The sequence below is a fragment of the Cyprinus carpio genome, chromosome A8 (assembly GCF_018340385.1).
Source record: "Cyprinus carpio isolate SPL01 chromosome A8, ASM1834038v1, whole genome shotgun sequence".
In the NCBI taxonomy this organism is placed as follows: domain Eukaryota; kingdom Metazoa; phylum Chordata; class Actinopteri; order Cypriniformes; family Cyprinidae; genus Cyprinus; species Cyprinus carpio.
The window spans coordinates 17,421,461-17,442,717 of NC_056579.1; the positions used below are offsets into that span (position 1 = coordinate 17,421,461).

Here is a 21,257-nt window from a genome sequence, read left to right on the forward strand (position 1 = left end):
TCCCTAATGTTTCTGGCCTGCTAGCAGCTGTTCCAACATTAATATACAACAGATTATTCCCAGTGCACTGACTACATTTTGGGAAATTCTCACTGAGCCCGTAAACAAGCTTTGCCATTAAGCTGAAAGTCCATTCGCACCCAAAAACACACCATAGAAATATAATAAAACTAATTCCCCACAAATATTGCAATACAGCCAGAAGGTGTTTTCTACGTCATCAAAGAACATCTACTTTCCCTCTTGGTGGTGTGTTATCCCCTTGTGAGTCTGCTGGTGTGGTCTAAATTTGGGTCGGTGGCTCACTAGACCCAACAGAGGCTTAATGGAACCAAATCGGTGTGATTCTTACAATGCTGAAATTAAAGACACTGGCCTAACCAAGGACACTGCTAAACTGCCAGATTAGACAGCAGACGGATTAAAAGAGACATTAATTAACATAAAAAAACAACAACGGTTGAACGACGATGCAGCAGGTCCAAACCCAGAACCGGCCATGCAAGCTTTAGCTTCTCATTGCTAGAATCTGTGAAAAGAACTAAATCCCTGAGTGACAGCCGGCCCATTCTTCAGACTGAACCCATGGCACTTTTGCGACTGAATTCAGAAGACAACTCGAGCATTAGAAAAAAGGGCTTGACAGCAACATGTACATGTCTTCATCATCAACTTATAGTCGGGTCATTTTTCTCCAGTCCGTTGTCTTGTCTTTCAGTAGAGCTGCTCTGTGATTAATGAGCGGTCTGGAATGTGTTCAGGCAGTGACAGACAGTGAGACTATTATGCCAAGTGATCTATACAGCCTTTGATGAGTAGCCCTTCCTGCCACAACACTGGGAAATTCCATTTTATGAAATTTTAGTACATTAGGAGGGCATTTTAGCATTATTATCTAATCATCCAGCCAATGTTTGTTCTTGTAAACTATTCTCTTCTGTGATGGGTGCAACTGAGCAGGCCATGGGAGATAACTTTAACAGTATACTGCATATGAGGTTAATCTGAGTGACACACTTTCTTAAAGAAGCAGCACACTAGTGATTTTTACCCAGCACCACTAAAACATAACTCTAGCTCCCATTTCAAACTTATACAATTACTTTACAGTTGAATGTTCGAACTACGGCTCTAAAAATGACAAAAACACATCAAAAGTATCCTAAAACTTCTATATGTGCACTGTATTTTTAAGTTTATTTCTATTCCAAGGTTTATATGAGGATTAGACCCACATATTTATTCAATGATATCTCAAGAAGTGTTACAGCAGGTTTGATATTGTGTAAGAATGCTATCATGATGGAGTCAAACATTTTAAGTAACAAAAAAAAAAAAAAAAAAAAAACCTTTAATTGTATTAGTTTTAGTACAATATAACATATGATGAAGCTAAACACACTTTAGTCTCAGTCTCAGTCTCATTCAAACTTGTAATAGTATCTGAAGATTTGTGAGAGTTTAAGAGGAATCCTCTGAAGGGGAAAATGTCACAACATCGACATTTTGGAAGCTCAGGATAAAAGTTGCCAGTGACACTTGCCTTAGGAGAATGCACTGATCTGAGAGACAAAACATGGGCTTTTCACTTAAAATACTTAGAAGCCTGTATTTGTTATATCTAAACAAACATAAAATGCATTATAATATAACATTTAAAGACCTGAAATGATCTCCCAATGAAACCAAACTTCAGGAACTCACACAAAATAGATGCCTTGCAACAAAACAATAAAACTAATCTGGAGAAGAGATCTCCAGAAAGAACAAATGACACCACCTTGCCCAAACTTCTCTCTTTGCTCATTTATACTATCAACCCCCACCCCCCACTAGGCTTCACTGAAAACTCACTAAGAATATCTATATCCCACATATGATGTGTCTTGTTAATCTGATGTTTTTCCATTCATGTTTAGTATCATTGTAAAGGTCTCTGCCAGTACGCTGCAGGAGGAAAATACTACTTAGCATTACTTTTACTGGGAAAGTGAGCGAGTAACATTAAAATAATTCATACAAGACGAAGAAAAGTGTATACATGTGTTTTAATGTGTACCTGCCAATTTAACATCTGGCACTTCACCTGAACCTTAAGGAATGCTTGACAAATTCATCTAGAGATACTGAATAGTGCCGGCATGACAAATCTGATTGGTTGATGGCACCAAGAATGTTCCAAATAAAAGTCCATTTTAGATTATAAGTAAAATAAATAAAGAAAAGAGTTAAATGTCTTTATGTATTAGTTTTCTGTATAATTATGTTTTAGTTTTATATATTTTTGCATAAAGTTTCCAAAAAGGGAGTTTTGGAAGGACGAAGAAACAATTTTTCTTAGTTTGAAGAACATTTTCCGACAGTTTAAAGACCCTATTGTGCAATGAAAAGGAATGGATGTTAAAAGTTCTTCATGGAACCACAGATTCCAATAAAGAACCTTTATTTATTAAGAGTGTATGCAGTAGTAGAGCATCTACCAACAGGGCCATGTTGACCAGCAAAACTCCTTTGTACAACCAAACACTCCCGAGTCATCCAAAGAACAACAAATTATACACTTGTCTTTGGCCAGGGTTCATTGTTTTGTGAAAGCCATATAAGCATTACTCCAGCAAATTACCAGATCCAGTAAACACCATTATTTCAGCCACCTGTTTCTAGAAATGCAGACACATTTTACATGACGTCAGGTTCATGTCTCCCTGCAATATTTACATCAGACTTACAAATAGCCTAATTACAGTATGATGTTTTCACAAACTGTGTAGCTAATTATCAGAAGATAACATGAATTAAATCTGAATATTACAACTAAAACCATGATGAGGAGTTGAAAAATGCCCAAGACCCCTTTAAAACCAATAATTTAGCTGAATGAGCAATCCATTGAATGCTCACAGATAGCTGTCCTTCCATTTGTTTAGTAAATAAACAGCCTCAAGACAAAAAATTCACCTATAATTTTAGTAGTTAGATAGTTGCAAGAGCAATAAGTGGCCTCATGTCAAAAGTTGCATTTATCCTTTGTCCTAAAACTTATTAATTAGCCATAATGTGTTGAGTCAGCTTGACCCCCTGTTTGTTCGCACTTTGATTAACTCACCCGTCGCAGGATACTTTAACATGTGGACTGGGGCGCGTAACCGGGGCACGTGCGCTCGCTTATGCCTCGCTTCTCCAATAATCCCCAGCTGGAGCGCACTGCCTCCGCCAGAGCCAGAAGTCTGTCCGCAGAGCTCCGCCATCCGAAGTTTCTCACTTGCTTTGCTTGGGAATTTCATATTGGAGATAAACAGGAGTGGGAGTATCCTATAGAGAAGCGTTGCTTTAGTAAGACAGACGTTTAAATTTTGGGTCCTTTTTGCAATAGTAGAACATCAGCATTGGGAAATATGCGCCTGTCCACACGAAACCGCCACGAGTAAACGGTTCCTACGGAAACCTGGGGTTTAGTTACCCTGCTGAGCGGAATAGAGAACTTTTACCTCTTTATATGAGGCTTTGGAATATTTAGAAGGAAAAAAGAAGCATGGTCCGACAAACGCTGGATACAATTTGGGATTTTTAAGGTCACAGAGCGTTTAGAGCAGCATCGGTATTTTAGGAGGACTAAGCAGAAGACAGTCATTTGGAGGGAGCACGAACGGCACCCTTTAACGCACGCTGACTCTCTATTAGAAACAGAAACATGCATATCTATATCTACGGCTTTCTGCTCTTTTTAGGTAAGTTTATGTTTAGATTTACAGCTTTTTTCGAGATTTAGCCTTTTTTTTCTTTAGTCGAAGTGAAAGCAAAATCTCCTCTTTCTTTAGGTTTATTTTATTTAAATTTACTTTACTGAGTACGATAATGAAATGAGGGAATTATATTATATTTTTATACCATGATAGTTTATGAAGTTATGTGAAATTAAGGTGAGGTCAGGTTCGACAAGGAGCAGAAAAAAACGATATTTATTCATCACATGTCTGTGGGATTTAAAGCCATATGAATTTGTCACTTCATAGTACTTGCATATTTAAATTAATGTAATGTATGTAAAGTTACATGAGCTGCGTTTCAGTCCTTCTGAATACATGTAACTGATCACGTTATCTTACAGTTTTACATGACATCTAATTGCTGTCTAATTAATTATTACCCTATACTTCAAATCCCACTCATTAAGACTCGGTGTATAGAAAATGAATTACAGTGTAAAATGTGTTGCAATAAAGGTGAGATTTATCAAGGTCACTTTGTAGATTTATCACTATCCATTGAACACTGACATGACTTGATCCTTTCTGCGCACCATATGATGAAACTTAAGCTGAATATTTAAACAGTCTGCAGAACATTTCAACCATTCAGACATTTTGATATAGATATTCAGTAGTCAGTTACGCTTTAAATTAATGTTGCAGTGTAATTATATAGGTAGCCTACTGATGTGGAACAGCCTTATAATATTAATATCTATTATAAACTGTAATGCAAAATGATATCCAACTACTTTACAGATTTCCTCTTTTTACACATTTGCTTTCGTATAGCATCTTGATATATATATATATATATATATATATATATATATATATATATATATATATATATATATATATATATATATATATATGTATATATATATAAAAAAAAAAAAAAAAACTTCATCAGTGATTCTGTGTTTCTGCATATTTCATTCAGGTTATTCTCACTGATGTGTTCTGAACAGTTTTAAGAATAAATAAATAAATATAAATAAATAAAAATGAGATTATTAAGTATGCTGGTGTGTTTACACCTGTAGGTGTCACTGGTGGGTTGCACCTCCGTTATAATGACCCTATGACCAAAAAATAATGATAATTTGCATACACGTAAAAAATAAATAAATAAATAAAAATCTCTGTTGCTGTCAAACATACAGAAAATAAGTGTAAAGGCTAATGATTGTGAAAAATCAATACTGAAGCATTAATATGAGGAAAGTATAAAGAGAATTTGCCAGCAGCTAATTAAATCCATTTTTAACAAATACTAAAGACTGTTATTTACTGGTGAATCATGTCATGCTAATTATAATTATTTTGTGCGATGTATACATTTTACTCTTGGAGGCATGTTTTTCATACTTTGACACCATTCTGAGCTGTCAAGTGATCCTTATGAGTCATTAAAATGGTTTCACAATCATCTGGTCATTGCCACTGGCTTGATGGACTTTAAATTGCACTCTTTGGCTGGATTAGTCATTGACTAAAATAATATTTTATAACGACAAAATGAGCGGATGCAGTCACTGATGTCTTTATAGATTCATTTGTCATAGATAAAGACTTGTTAAACTTTTATACTGTTATCCTATTAAAGAGTAGTTTTATGGGCATTTCTCAGCCCATATGTAGTATGAATGAATGAATGAATGAATGAATGAATGAATTTATAACCTGAACCTCCATTCCTCTCCACCCTCATTCATAGATGAGCTTGTGTTCTCCATGTCGGGCTCTTCCTCTCTCTCTGAGTCTGGGAACCAAGACTTAATGGACTGTTTAAGAGCCACTGAGAATTGTAACCAGGACCAAAAGTGCAGCCATCGCTTCAGGATCATGAGGCAGTGTCTGGCAGGCAAGGACAGGAACACCATGTTGACCAATAAGGATTGCCATGTAGCCCAGGAGGTGTTGAAGGAGATGGCTCTGTTCGACTGCCGCTGCAAGAGGGGAATGAAGAAAGAAATGCAGTGTCTGCAGAGTTACTGGAGCATCAACAAAGGCCAGACTGAAGGTAAGGGCTCTGTGGGATTACAGATCCATGGATAAATAGTCAGGCAGATATACATGATTGATCCCAGGAAGGCATTAGGGGAGATTGAGGCTAGTAGTCATACATTTAACTTTAGTTAATATTTCTCAGATCATATTTTACCAAATCAGCATATTAGAATAATTTCTGAAGGATCATGTGACACTGGAGACTGGAGTAATGACTGCTGGCCTCACAGAAATTAAATTTTAAAACATATTTAAAAAGAAAAGTTATTTAAAACTACAATAATTTATCACACTTTTGTTGTTGTTACAAGCCTTGGTGAACATAAAAAGCATACCAACACAATTGTTTTAATGGCAGTGTATATACACACACAAATATAATGGTAACACTTTACAATAAGGTTCATTAGTTAAGCTTTGTTAACTACTTTAACATGAACTAAGCATGAACAATACTTCTACAGCATTTATTTATCTTAGTTACATTTACATTACATTTACATTTCTTCATTTAGCAGATGCGTTTATCCAAAGAGGGATAAAGAGGGTTCTAGAGGACACATAACTCTAAAGTAATGAATTTAGGTAAAGAGGTGCAGTGCCAGTGGTGGTTTTGTAGGCAAACATTAATGCCTTGAATTTTATGCAAGCAGCTACTGGTAGGCAGTGCAAATTGATGAACAGAGGTGTGACGTGCGTTCTTTCGGCTCATTAAAGATGAATCTTGCAGCGGCATTTTGGATTAATTGTAGAGGTTTGATAGAAGTGGCTGGAAGAGACCTGCCAAGAGAGCATTGCAATAGTTCAGCCTGGATAGAACGAGAACTTGAGTTGTGTTGTATGCTCTGAAAGAAAGGGACTCATCTTCCTAATGTTGTATAAAGCAAATCTGCAGGACTGGGCAGTTTTAGCAACATGATCTGAGAAATTCAGCTTATCATCAATCAGAACTCCAAGGTTTCTAGCTGTTTTTGAAGGAGTTATGGTTGGTGAGCCTAACTGGATGGTGAAATTTTGATAAAGTGGTGGGTTTGTTGAAACCACAAGCAGTTCTGTCTTGGCCAGCTTGAGCTGAAGGTGATGGTCTGTCATCCAACAAGAAATGTCTGTTAGACATGCTGAGATGCAAGCAGCTATTGTCAGATCATCAGGATGGAATGAGAGGTAGAGTTGAGTGTCATCGGCATAGGAGTGATATGAAAAGCTATGTTTCTGAATGACAGAACCTAGTGATGCCATGTAGACAGAGAAGAGAAGTGGTCCAAGAGCTGAGCCCTGAGGCACCCCAGTAGCTAAATGTTGGACACCGCACCTCTCCAAGATACCGTAAAGGACCTATCTGAGAGGTTAGATAAGTAGTTAATGTTAATTTCAACATTTATTAATTCATTATTAAAATCAAAAGTTGTGCTTGTTAACATTAGTTAATGCATTGTTAACATGAACTAACAATGAATGACTGTATTTTCATTAACTAACATTAAAAAAGATGAATAGATACTGTAATGAATCTACTGTTCATTGTTTGTTCATGTTAGTTAATACATTAACTAATGGAACAGTATTGTAAAGTGTTACCAATATAGTTGTATACTATTTAGAAACTATTTGAAAACATGTAAATATGATGATACTGCGATTGTTCAATTATTCTAATATACTCGTAAGAAGGTTTTAATATCCACTGCTAGAGAAAACACATTTGTGGAGTAACCAGTTAAGTTACCATAACATCCACACTTGACAACTAGCCCCAGTCTTTCCTCTGTCACAGAGTGTGCAAAGTACATCACTATTCATATATACAGTGCAATTTGGGAAAAGTAGAGTCCAGTAGCAGTGGATGGGATGCACATTAGCTGGTAGTGCTGTCAGGCCCATGAATGAGAGAAAACTATCCTTCTGTACTGACATTACTCCTCACTGGGGTAACAGCCAGAAGTAATGCAGTGCAGGCAGACACTGGAGGAGGGTGAGGTTGCAGCATTATGGTGTCATGTTGGCATGAGCTGAATATATATGACTTGATCAGCTTTGGCTAAACACCTCAATGTGATGCAGCTCGTTTTTCTGCTCTTAAGCAAACAAATCCAGTTTGCATCTTTTTTTTTTTTTTTAGTTTTGATATTCACTAAACATTATTTTTTCGTCTGGAATGTAATTTCTGATTTGTAGTCAAGCTAGATTTTGATGCTTGAGAGTGTTTCCAATATTCTCACTGATACGTTTTTTCATGAATATATTATGATTTCATATAATGGGGTTTTTTTTTTTTTCACTGTCAAACTATCCATACATTTGAAAGCACTGCAATATGACTGGTTGGAAATCATTTTGGGCCTGAACAGAGGAGTTATTCAATACCAGGATGTAGCAGTCTGACTCAACTCACAGTTAGCTGAGCACACATTCACTGTGATGAACGCACAATGTGTCATTCCCTCTGGTTATGTGAAATGCAATGTCACCAATTGATCTATTGCATCTGATCTAAAGCTGCATTGCAAGAAACACTGCTGTCCCATGCAGCCACTCTGTGTAGTTATACAGTAGTTACCAGTGCTTTTACAGATAAAGAGTCATTCTGTTTTGGTAGTATGGCTCATGTGCCCTGTGGTTATGGAATATTATTTATGTCTGCACTGATCAAGCAGATGCAAAGTGAACTGTGCAGAGTCAAACTGATTGATTGACCTCCTTTTGAGCAGTCATGCATACAGTACCAACCCCTATAAGAGCAGAGCATTCAGAGCTTATTGGCTCTACTCCCTCAATACTGTTAACAAGATGTTGTTATAGGTTGTTTATGAGACGAAGATGCATCCCTTATTGTCTTGTTGTGCACTGTTCTTGTCCTATTCCATTATATCAGAGATTGTATAACAATGCAAGCTTACAATACAAATCTAAGCAAACTCTTTTTGGTGGGGATTGTTTACAGTATGAAAATATTTAATCATTACAATGAGAAAAAAAATAAAAATAAAATAAAATAACCTAAAGGTGTTTGATAAACTAATAAAATAAAATAAATTATAAAATGTTTATGAAAAATATAAAATTATTAAATATTATAATAATATATTTTAGTTATCTTATGCTCTTATGCTCAACAAGACTGAATTTATTTGATAGAAAAAACAGTAACAATGTGAAATATTATTACAATTTAAAATAAAGTGTTTTCTCTTTTTCTATATTTTGATAAAAAAAAAGGCAAAGCTTATTTTCTTAATTTCTTATTATTATCAGTGTTGAAAACAGTTGTGTGTTGTGCTGCCAATTTTTTTTGTGGAAACAGTGATACATTTTTTTTTTATTTTTATTCAGGATAGTTTTATGAAAAGCAAGATTTAAAGAACAACATTTATTTGAAATAGAATGTTTTTGTAACAACATAACTGTGATTTTGATCAATTGAATCCATCATTGCTGAATAAAAGTAATACTTTCTTGAAATAATTATTGACTCCAAGCTTTTTGAACAGTAAAACACCACTGAAGGGTCATTTTAAGGTACAACAACTGCATGTTTTTATAGTAGTTCACATGAATCCAGTCTTATGTTTGGTGTGTTTATCTGCAGATTTCCCATGTCAGTTTGGAATTATTTACGTAAACAATTTTGTTGTCCCACTTAAGAACTTTGTAGCTGAGTGTTATCATTAGAGCAGCTGATTTTCTGCTGAATGTATTTAATAAATCTTATTTTTTGCCATGACTTTAAAGGCGCATTTCCCAGCAGAGCAAAGCATGCGAAACATGCTGAAATTGCAGTCAGGTGCAGTATTATGCACAGGGTGGATAAATGTACGTAGTTTAAATCAGAGACATTATAAAAGGGTAGAGATGGACCACTTGTAGAAAAAATAATGGGAGAACTATTATCACTGATTTCATGAATCAGTTTATGATACCATTGTTAACAGATCTGATTGCTGAATGTAAATATATTACCTGCATAATAGCTGCCCGGAGGTGTTGCTTTAACATAAATGACTTTATATGAACGTAGTGCTGAAAAGAATATGTGTATATTTGTCAAATTTAACTCATTATTTGTTTTTCTCACTCTCCATCTAGTCGTCTCTATAGCCATCAACCAACCATCCAACCAACCAACCAACATTATATCCTAAAACCAAAAATACACAACAAAACACACTCCATGCCAGTGCAAAAGGGAAGTGTGCTGTTTACCTTTGGGTTCTGAGAATCGAATTCATTCGATTCTCCACCAACATCATAACAATAGATTAGATAGTTGACAAAGAGTAATTGCTTTCTGCTGTATGTGTGCAACGGAGGTGGAAAAGCAGTACAGACGCATGACCTGATATGGGAATAGTGTTAGATTTCATTTAAAGGCTCCAGTGTTTCAAGGCTGCGTATCCTCTGTAGGATGAATATGTGTGAGCAGTTCAACAGTACTGGTGAAAAGCTCCCTGTTGCTATGTTAGGTTATGCATGCTCTGTTCTCTGTCTCTGTGGTTAATCGTGAATACCTTTCTTGTGTGAATACTCAAGGGAGAGTGATGTTTGCATACAGAGAAAGCTAGTCTAGCTATCTCCACATGACCTCACATAACTACTCAGTCGACATTTACTGAGATAACATTTTTTATTTATACCATTATACCATTATTTATATATAACATTTCATCATATTTTTATTTATACAGAGACAAAAGTTTGGACACATTACTATTTTTAATGTTTTTGAAAGAAGTATCTTATGCTCATCAAGCCTCCATTTTATTTGATCAAAAATAAAGAAAAAAATAACAAAAACAGTAATATTGTGAAATATTATTAAAATTTCTGGTCCTGAAATCACATATGCTGCTTTATTATCAATGCTAGAAACTGTTATGCTTCTTAATATTTATTTTATAACCTGTGATACTTTTTATGATTTTTTTGATGATTAAAAAGTTGTTTAAAAAAATAGGAATCTTTTAAAACATATATAAGTCTTTACTATCAATTTTAATTTAATTTTACTATCAACTTCTTTTTCTTCTTCTTCTTCTTCTTCTTCTTCTTCTTCTTCTTCTTCTTCTTATGCAGTAATTTGTTCAGTAATTTAATCACAGTTCCTGAATACCACTTCAGCAAATGAACATCAGTGCTTTTATCATTTTTTCCTAGCTGGGCATGGGCAGGATTTCCCTCTCTCATTTAATCAATATTGACTACAGATATTGTCATATTATTAATATATTATGTATTGCATTGTTTCCTTAAATATGCACTACACTAAATCCACAAGTCAAGTGGAAGTGAAAAAAGGATCACTACTAAGCTGAAAAAAAGTTAATTTACAGTTAGTTATAAACTGAAATTAAGTGTTAGAGCAGTAATATAATAATACACAGAATTTAGAAGATACAAACAATCTGAGATCCTTTTTTTAAACATTCAAAAATGTTCTAGTGTGTTTGCTTTTTGACTTTGAATGCAAACTTCTTTGCTTTTAGTTTTGTAGCTATTTTGCTAGTCAGCTCCCGATGCGACGTCATTCATTGTACATGCAAATTCAAAGCATCAAACAGTGCTCGCGCTCTTTTAAACTCACAATAAACCGGTGAACGATCTGTCCAGAAATGACGCTGATCGACAGAACAAGTTAGAATATATTGGAGTCACTCCAAAATAGATAATGACAACTCACACACATGTATCAGGATCTGTACTTCTTTGCGTGTCTATTTAGCCTTCTGCTACGGCAAACATTCATTCTGCTTTGAAACGGCAGCATTAATTGGTTTAATTGCAGGTGAGTGACAATTCAACTATTTCCAAAGAACAATGAGGCTAGTATTTTGCTGCCTATCTTGCAATTGCCTGCTCTGCCTATTGGTAGTGCTGGCCCTGTGTAAGACAAAAATGCACGGACAAAGGAGAATAATACAAAGTAGAAGACTATTGTGATCAACGTACTATAGATTATGTGGTGTTTTAATTAAGACTGAATGTTGATTGAGTACTCCCTGAACTGTAGTACGTTACTAACAGCATTAGTGAAGCTTTATCACCTGCCATTGCTTGAGCTGTGCACTTGTGGACACTGTCAGTATGGCACAGAATCAGCCGTAATTAATTTTGAACCACTGTGCAGTGAACCAGGTTTAACTTAACAGAAGGCTAATTGATTTTGACACAAGCTCCCTCGGTTGCCTTACCAAAGACAAACACTTTGTAAATAATTTTACCATAGGGAAAACTAAAGACACTGAGCGGTAAAGGCTTGTGATCTGAGTTTATACCTGAAGGAGATTCTGTCTTAAGATACAGACAAATAGGGTTAGGGGAGTTGCTGAGATCATAGTACTGTTCTTCAAAGTTGAGGACTTAAGAGAGACTGCTAAATGGTACATTAAATTATTATATAAGTGCTGCTAAACATGACAAACTTACAGATGGCAGAAACCTATAGAGAATTAAAGAAAGAAAATACATGTTATCTGGTTAGTACAAATGTGTTACAGCTTGTGCTCATAATGATTACAATATAATATTTTACAATCTTGATAGTGTCATTTGTGTGTAAATAGAATTGCAGAAATTATGATTGTTTTCTACCAAGTTTGCCTGGAAACTATTTATCTGTCTTTAACTGTTTGAAAAAAAAAAAAAAAAAAAAAAAAAAAATATATATATATATATATATATATATATATATACATATATATATATATATATAATATATAAGATATATAATAATTATATATATATAATATATATATATATATAAATATATATATATATATATATTAAATCAAGATAAAACAAATATGCATTTCAGTTTTAAGGGACTGATGGATGAAAAAATGATGCAAAAAATATAACATGCAAAACATGATTGCATAACATGATTCCAAAGGGCCTCAAAGGCTAAAATCTGCTTTATGATTATGATATGCTTAATTTGAATGATTGATTTGAACTTTTTATTTTATTTTATGGAAGTTGACTTCTGTTCAATTGAAATGTCAGCCTTAGACTTCATTTTTTCCTGGTTCCCATGGATACTCTGGATTCTCTATGTATGTAATAACTACCCGAGGAGACTGCATCACATCTTGTAAATTAAATGTCTTTAATTTACTATAACCCGCTGGTCTATAGTAATAGATCGCCACAGGGGATGTCCAAGACTAGATGCAATGACATCTCATGTCTTCTTAAATATTGTTTATGAGACTTATGCTCTAGTTCTTTTTAAAATTTAATTTGAAAGTGAAAGATGGATGACTTTTGCTTCAAGGTCACTATATTGTGAGGTTGACAGGTACCTGAGCAGGTGAATAAACTGTGTGAGTTTAGCAGCAAGGTCCAGCCACAAGCACTGAGCTCACCTTTAAGGTCAAGGTTACCAGATAGCAATGGAAATGTAATGGAATAGGGCTCCCATAGTCACATGCAATTTTATTTATTTATTTATTTATTTATTATCAACATACTTTATCTTATTTGAGTAAAAATATTTAAACATCATTAAAACAAAATCAAAATATTTCAAGATATTAAGATCTGCTTATAGAAAATTAAGGGGAGTGAAAATACAGTTTGTACAGTATAAAAACCTTTACACCTATGGAATGTCCCCATTACACATGGAAACCCAACGAGTTTACATCTTTTTTTTCTTCTACAATTTTTCTTTCTTTCTTTCTTTCTTTCTTTCTCTTTTTTTTTTTCCTTTGGTTTGTTTCTTTCTGTTTCAAAACCAACAATTTTTTTGAGGTTGAGTTTGTAAAAAAATTGAAGCAAAATTTTTTTGGGTTTATTTTTTTTTTTTTTTTTTTTTTTTTTTTTTTTTTTTTTTTTTTTTTTTTTTTTTGTTTTTTTTTTTTTAAATTGAAGCATTTTTAAATTTACATTTATTTTACATTTTAAATCTTATCTTGCACAATTTTGCTTCCTAAGTAAATAGCTTAAATTTACATTTATTTTACATTTTAAATCTTATCTTGCACAATTTTGCTTCCTAAGTAAATAGCTGTTATATTAAGGGCACTTAGAAAAATACTGGGTCCTATTTTCTGAATACATTATTGTTTCTCCTCTATGCCCCGCCTTCTGAAACGCATTGTTTTTTTACAAAGCTCAACGGTCTGTAAAGCGAGTTGTGCTCTGATTGGCCAGCTATCCAGTGCATTGTGATTGGTCAAATGTTTCAAGTGTCTGACGGAAATGTTACGCCCCTCAACATATACTGTTATGGCGTGTCCCGTTCAGAACACCGGCATGACAGGACAAAAACAATAAAACCCATTACAAACGAGGCAGTTGTTGCATCCAGTGGGGACATAATTTACTTATTATAATGTCTAATACTGTCTTTTTCACACGTTGTGTTGCATATCGTTCCACGTAAACATAAAACCATGTCTGCATTTGTGATCGGAGAAACAACAAACAACAATCCTACTCTACTGCTCAAAACTCGCATTTAAATCATCAGTGGCAAATCCTATACATAGGTAAACCTACTTACATAGCGTGAGTCAGAAGCACCAGACTGTCCTTGCAAAGAGTGAGGAATGGCCAGCGGCTTGAGTGAGGAACAGCTGGGGGCTTGAGTGAGGAACAGCCAGGGGCTTGAGTGAGGAACAGCCGGGGACTTAAGTGAGCGGCAGCCAGCGGCTATAACAAGGAAACGGCCGGCGGATTTGACGAAGGAGCGGACGGGGGTTGCTGCAACCACATGTTACGACCCAGGGCTGGACTCAGCTTCGTCCACGGTGAAAGCCAATCCAGTGATCCACAGTGCAAAGTTGATGTATTTCCTCAGCGACCAGCACAGATCAGCTCTAGGCATGATGAAGAGGATATCATCCTCTTTTGGAAGGCCAAACAAAGTAGTTTCACTTTCACAATGAAACACACAGTTTCTCCATGAAATGGCGCTGCCGGCAACAGCGAGAATAAAAGGTACGCCTTCTTTCTTTGCTTGAACATTTGGACGGCATTTTGCAAATCTTCCCACACAGTGAGTGTAGACGTGGGGGCGTGTTTAAACGAGCCGTTTCAGGGGGGCGTGGACAAGTCTTAACTTTTATAAAGAATATCTCTTTGGATTTGAGGCTTCAGTCTTTGCAACTTTACAGATTTTCTTTATGCATCAAGAGCTTGTAACACTCCAAAGAGAAAGGAAAAATTGAAATCGCATCATATGACCCCTTTAAGTGGCCTTAACTACTATGTACTTACATTTAAATTAATCATTTGGTACAATGCACTTATTGTGTACATACATATTTTTACATTGTACTTATATTTAAAAAATATACCTGCATGTAATTACATCTGTAATTAATTTCTGTAATTACATTTATAATTACACTGTTGACCCATCCTTGAACCTACCCATACCACCAAACCTGACCCTAACTTTACCCATATTCCACCTCAATAGCAGCAAAAATGTTATACAATATGAACACAATAAGTACATTGTACTTATTTTTTGATGTAGGTACATAGCAGTTAAGGCCACTTTATATAAAGTGGGACCAAATACTGGTACATATTACATATCAAAGAATTAGAAAATTTTAATTTCTGGGCTTGAAAATTAATAAAATCTTAAGTCAAGTGAAGGTTATGGAAATCTCTATAGCGAACACACATTTTTCTAGTTATAATGAGCTCTAAAGAATTTAATAGCCTAGAATTTGCTCTTTGTGAGTGCAGTCTCTATTAAATGATTTTTAAAAATCCTTTTCATCACAAACCGCTGAAAAAAATTCTAGAAATTCATTGATTAAAATGCATGGGAACCCTGACAGCTGGAGACTTGCGAGTTCAAACCCTAGAGGGTCTGTGGTTTTCCCAATGGAGCCATAGCAAGCAAAAGGGGGGCGGGGGGAAGAAAACATACAGTATTGCTTTCCGGCATTTTTTTCTCTCTGTACGCTGGCTCTCTGGAGCTATGATACCAACGCCAAGCGCAAAGTATCTTTCCCCAGAATCTAGCTATTAACTCTATGACCGATAGCAGCAGTCAAAGTCTATTACCTCAGTCATCCACTTTCATAAGGACAGGCTGGCCACAGGGAGGTGATAGGACGCCTCACCCCCACCTGCTCTATTTGTCCTCTGCTCCCTCCCTTCTGCTTCGACCACCAACCCCCCACCCCCTCGGCCACAGCCACTAAATCATCAGCACTGGCCCTAGGGCAGCTCAATAGCTCTACACTGGATCACAGACGGTTTCTAAAACTTCTAACCAGCCGGGTGGACCCACATCCACACACACACACACCGCATTTCCCCTAGAAACATTTTAGTGCGTATGTTTGTGTGTGTACAGCAGAAAAGAAATACGATGACAGGCACAGCACTTGTATCTTCTTGTGAATCTCTTTTTAATGATTTCCATTACTGTAAGTGGAGATGCAGTGAAACAGTACTGTAAGATTGATGAGGCTCTAGGTGTAATGTTAAAACAGTCTGGGCGCTGTGCTGGGACTCTGAGCAGCCAGAGTGAAAATGCCAGGGCTTAGACTGGGGAAATACCTTATGACTATACAGGACTGTGCATCCAAAACCAGCAGCCACTGCAAAACTACAGTCAAAGATAGGACAACACATTATATTCCCTGCTGAAAAGGCCAGCTTAGACCAGCATTATTATCCAGACTAGCTAATGCTGTTTAACTCTTATTAAATGCTGGTCAAGTTGGTGTTCATGAGTAAAAAAAATTAAAAGAACAGCCATCACTGCTAAATAGGTTATAAGGTTATAAGATGTCATGCAATCCCTGCTAAAATAAACACTAATTCTTTCCAAAAAATTAAATTTGTATTTTTTTTTTTTTGTATATCCCAAACCTTAGAATGGTAGAGGGGGTAGTGTTTAAGCTAAATATGTCATAATATTATAATATACCAACATATTCAACCTTAACAAATGCCTAAATAGGTTATAAGGTTATAAGATGTCATTATATTGGTCTTGACCAACTGCTGCAATCGTGATCATGGTTTCGATTATCAATAGTTGTTTCAATAAACACAGGAACGGGTCATTATCTCAGACATGTGTTACTCAATCCAGATTCTATAATCAAAACCTAATTATCCAGAGATGAATTAGCACAATTATATGATCTGCAGTATGTCATATTATCCTTGATGCATTACATAAAAAAGCAGCATACAAAGAAATGGCCCTTGGTCTTTTCAGCAGGCTGGACAGAGACAAATCTCACACACCGTTCATGAACATTTAGAGTAAAGCAGTTTTAAGGAATTACCTTAAAGCTAGCTGCAACACAAAAAGTCGGTAATGTACACTAGTGGTGTATTTAATGACTGAAACAATTGGAAGAACTTTATCTGTAGAATCACCAAGAGTCGGACATGACTGAATGAATAAAACAACAACAACACTGATATATATCCACCCATGCCCTCAACATAGAGATGAGATGGGAATGCTTCTTGTTTGCCACTTAAGATTTCCTATTTCAGTTATGCCTTTTGGCACTTTCCATTTCAGAGAGTCCCCCTCCTGCTGTTCAATAGTGCCACTCATCTGGAATGATGTAGTTTGAGGAACAAATGCCACCACAACACGAGTGAACATGGTTTCCAGGCAAAAAGGACAAGCAGTCTTGCTGGGAGGAATATAGGCTCACAGGTAGAGGATTGTTTTAGCTCCATTAAACTGGAAATGGATGTGCTCTTAGAAAATGTAATGAAAGAAAAAGGCAATTATTCTGCAATATGCTGAGGGTTATTCTTCACCTCACTATGCAACTCCCATTTGACCAAGCATGTTTCCTTTTTTCCCGAAAAAGAATGTTGAAAAAAAAAAATGTTTAGAAAACAAATGAGAAATCAGCATATTAACTTGCTCCTCTGAAAGATGCATTGAAACCCAACTGAATTATACCTGCTTGCCAAATGTAGATGTTAGTAGGTGGCCTAATTATGGTTTTGAATAGCTGAATTGTTTGTTTTTCTCTTTTTTATTTATATGGCCCCATTGCTCAAGTCTCAATCATGAGGTAATGCTGTTGTGGTGTTTTTATTTTGGCAGGTAAAATAATGTTGAACAAGCTGTCAATCATATCAAAGCTTCTAAAAGTATTTGGTCTCACGATACAACAACTGTTTTGAGTTTTTAAAAACAACAGCAAATGCAGCCAAATCCATTATTTACTCTTTCCAAAAGAACCATGTAAAATGGTACTTGTGTGAACTACCTACAACACTGTTGAAGTAAAACATTATTTATAAAAAAAAAGTTGTTTTGACATTTGTGAGCCTAGGTTTTTTTCCCCCACTAATAACTGATTGAGTGCTTTCACAATATTATTCATTTTTAATACACCATTGCATATAGAGCATGATTAAATATGCCCCAGAGCTGCATACTATAATGAAATGAAAATACCATGAATAAATAAAGCATGTTAATCAAGATGGTCTTGATTTTCCCCACCCTCAGTGTATATAATTGCGGTTAACTAAAATCAATAAATAAAATTAATAAATGTACTTGAAAAATGAAAATATCAAAATGAAATATCAAGCAAATTTAAACTTAATTTCAGATAGTTTTTCAGGTAAGTATAACTTAATGTATAACAATGAATCGGGGTGGAGTAAAAAATGATCACTGGGTCGAACAGGAGGAGCGGCCCTGTGAAATTAAATGAACTCAAACATGTCAGCCACACAGAGACTGATTATTGTCCACACCCCTCTCACGAATCTCATATTTGCCTCTGTTTGCTGTAAACAGCAAAGGGGACAATGTGGTGAGATTCCGATTTAATCCCCATCTCCCTGGAAGAATTTAAAGGCCCTGATGTTGTTGAGGTAATTCATAAATCTATAATTTATTACTGAATATGATGCAGTTACATCCTTAATGAGGTTTAGCTAATCAGAGGTTATGTATATTCATTTTCGATACAAACTTAAACAGTGCATAGTGTTTTCATGTACAACAAAACTCTCAAAACATTAAAAACCTGCTTATTTTACAAGACAATACCTGCTATGGATTGTTTTCTGTTTATAAATCTAATCTTGTTTGGTCACTTTAATAGAATTTCTATATTAAGGGTTTAACGGAACACTTTTCTGATTTGATTTTGGAATATGGGCCTTACTGAAGGCTCTGTGAAGACATTTAGGTTAGGAAGACAAACAAGATTGGGAAACACTATGCAATCCTTTGAAAAGATACAACAATACCTTACTCATAGTGAAGTATAAATCTGATTCATGACTACTTGTCTCATGAGGCACTACACGATATGGTTTTGATCTACTGAGTATGAATCAATCACAAAGATAGTTTAAAAGTATTTTCAGCTGTGTTTATTGATGCAGTTCTTTAGTGTCACCCTGCACTGTGTTGCAGTGGAAATGTTGCGGCTTCACTATTCCTCAAGAACTCTCTGATCTTTACCTCCTAATTACCATCTTGATTTCCCTAGAGGAGTCTTGGCTGAAGTGCCTAAATGCTCTTGATAAAGAGAGGTTTGCTTCTTTAATTAATGTACAGATTTAATGCAGCACACAATAGGCATTAATGCAGCTATGATACTGGTTATTTCAGTCTGACATTTGTATTAATATAAGCTTACAAGTTCCTTAAAAGTTTCTTACAAAATCCTCGCTTGTCTCATATGCTTAGTGCTCAGCTCAGTGGTTCTTCACTGGTTTTGCTTCAGATTTTACCTATCTAGTATATCTATATATATATATATATAGATACATATACATTATCAGAATTTTGTTCATGGTTCATGCAATCTGTACATCTTGAAATGTGGGTAAATTCTATGAATTTAGATGAATTTACACCATATATCTTTGATTGAAATTGTTTTTTGCTCTCCATAGATGTAATGGTTTTTATACTATACAAACCATATATATATTTTATCACCCTACACCAACCCTACACCTAAACCTAACCCTAACCGAAAACCTTATGCAATTTTGCATTTTCAAAAAAAAAAAAAATCATTTTGTATTATTTATAAGCTTGTTTCCTCATGGAAACCTCAATTTAGGTCCTCACAGTGACACGAGTCCCCATGAGTCAGTGTGCATTCAGATTAAGATCCCCACTGGGATAGAAACACACACACACACACACACACACACACGCACGCACGCACACACACACACACACACACACACACGCGCACGCACACACACACACACACACACAGGTTATGTAAATTCAGGAACTTTGTAAGTATCCCAACAGGATGTCTCTAAAATAAACTATTGGACATTGAGGATTGAATCTCAGTCTGTTTCTGTATCCTGTGTCTGTTTTGGAACTAGATCAAAGACCTTGTTCAGTCAAGCTGATATTGAATGTCTTGGCTGATGTTTTTTAGACATTAGTGCTTGCTTTGCTTGAATTACTTGTTTCCTGCTGACCTAATGGAGTATTAACAGGATAGCTGGGGCTTATTAGACACAGTTTGTGTTCCAAACATCAATGTTGTGAACAAAGGCAGCGGTGAAAGCACTGAAGAGATATGTCACTTAAGGATGGCAGTTGGAGTGTTAACTACATTCTTATGCCAGTGAAGTTGAAAAAAAAGAAATGGATTACAGCTAAACATACAAGGATGTACCAAGAAAATCTGTTGTTTTAGTATCAACTCATTACCGTATTTGTATGAAAAGGGTATGCAGAGTCTAATGGCATGGCATTATTTGAAAATGTTGTCAGGAGATGTCGTAGAGGTCACACATGTTTTGAATGTCTAAGGATAATGGTGTGGCTCCTCATTATCTAGTCCTTCACAAACAATTATACAAAAGCAATTATCCAGCATGCATCAGTGAAGCGTACCACACTGTGATTTAGCTGCAGATTGGGAGCTCTGCTGGTATCATCATTTTGTTCAGTGCTAAAAATTTCACTTTGTATTTTTACGACTAACTACACAGGCAAATCACCTCACATTTGAAGCTGACTTCAAATATTCCTTTTTCTTTCAACAGAGAGGCCGATTTTTAAGCGTACTTCCTCCATTATACTGTGCTCATTGATTATGTGTTTATTTTTCACAGCGAACAGACTAGGGAAGAAAGTAGACTGTGGCGGAATGATTCTTAACGGTTACGGTCTTCCAACAAACATCCATCAAAGTGGTTGCTCCCTGCACAGGAGAGATTTTATATATTCATCTTCATCACCTCAGGACTTGAGTTCTTTTTTTAATGGTTTACATATCCTGAAGCAAGGAATGACAAAACAGCACAGGGATCCCAAAGCACAGGATGAGCCTCACCTGTATGATGTTAAATCCATGTTTAGATGCAGTTTATTTTTGTACTAAATCACTCTCTCTATATTAAATACAGATTTTTCGCCAGAAAACAATTGCAAGAAACAACTGATCAAAAGTGACAGTTAAGACAGCAATCTAGAATGATTTCTAAAGGATTATGTGACCCTGAAAATTTGAGTTATTTTAAATATAACTTATTCAAGTA

General features: G+C 35.5%; 1 protein-coding gene across 1 annotated transcript in view; it reads left to right on the plus strand.

Moving 5' to 3' along the window:
• Positions 1-3,685: 3,685 nt before the first annotated feature.
• LOC109097935 (GDNF family receptor alpha-2-like) overlaps positions 3,686-21,257 on the plus strand; it is a 67,205-nt gene continuing 49,633 nt past the window's right edge. Inside the window, exons 1-2 of the mRNA XM_042762559.1 lie at positions 3,686-3,728; positions 5,470-5,775. Coding sequence (XP_042618493.1) covers positions 3,692-3,728; positions 5,470-5,775 — 343 coding nt within the window. The 5' untranslated portion in view covers positions 3,686-3,691. The remainder of the gene's footprint in view (positions 3,729-5,469; positions 5,776-21,257) is intronic.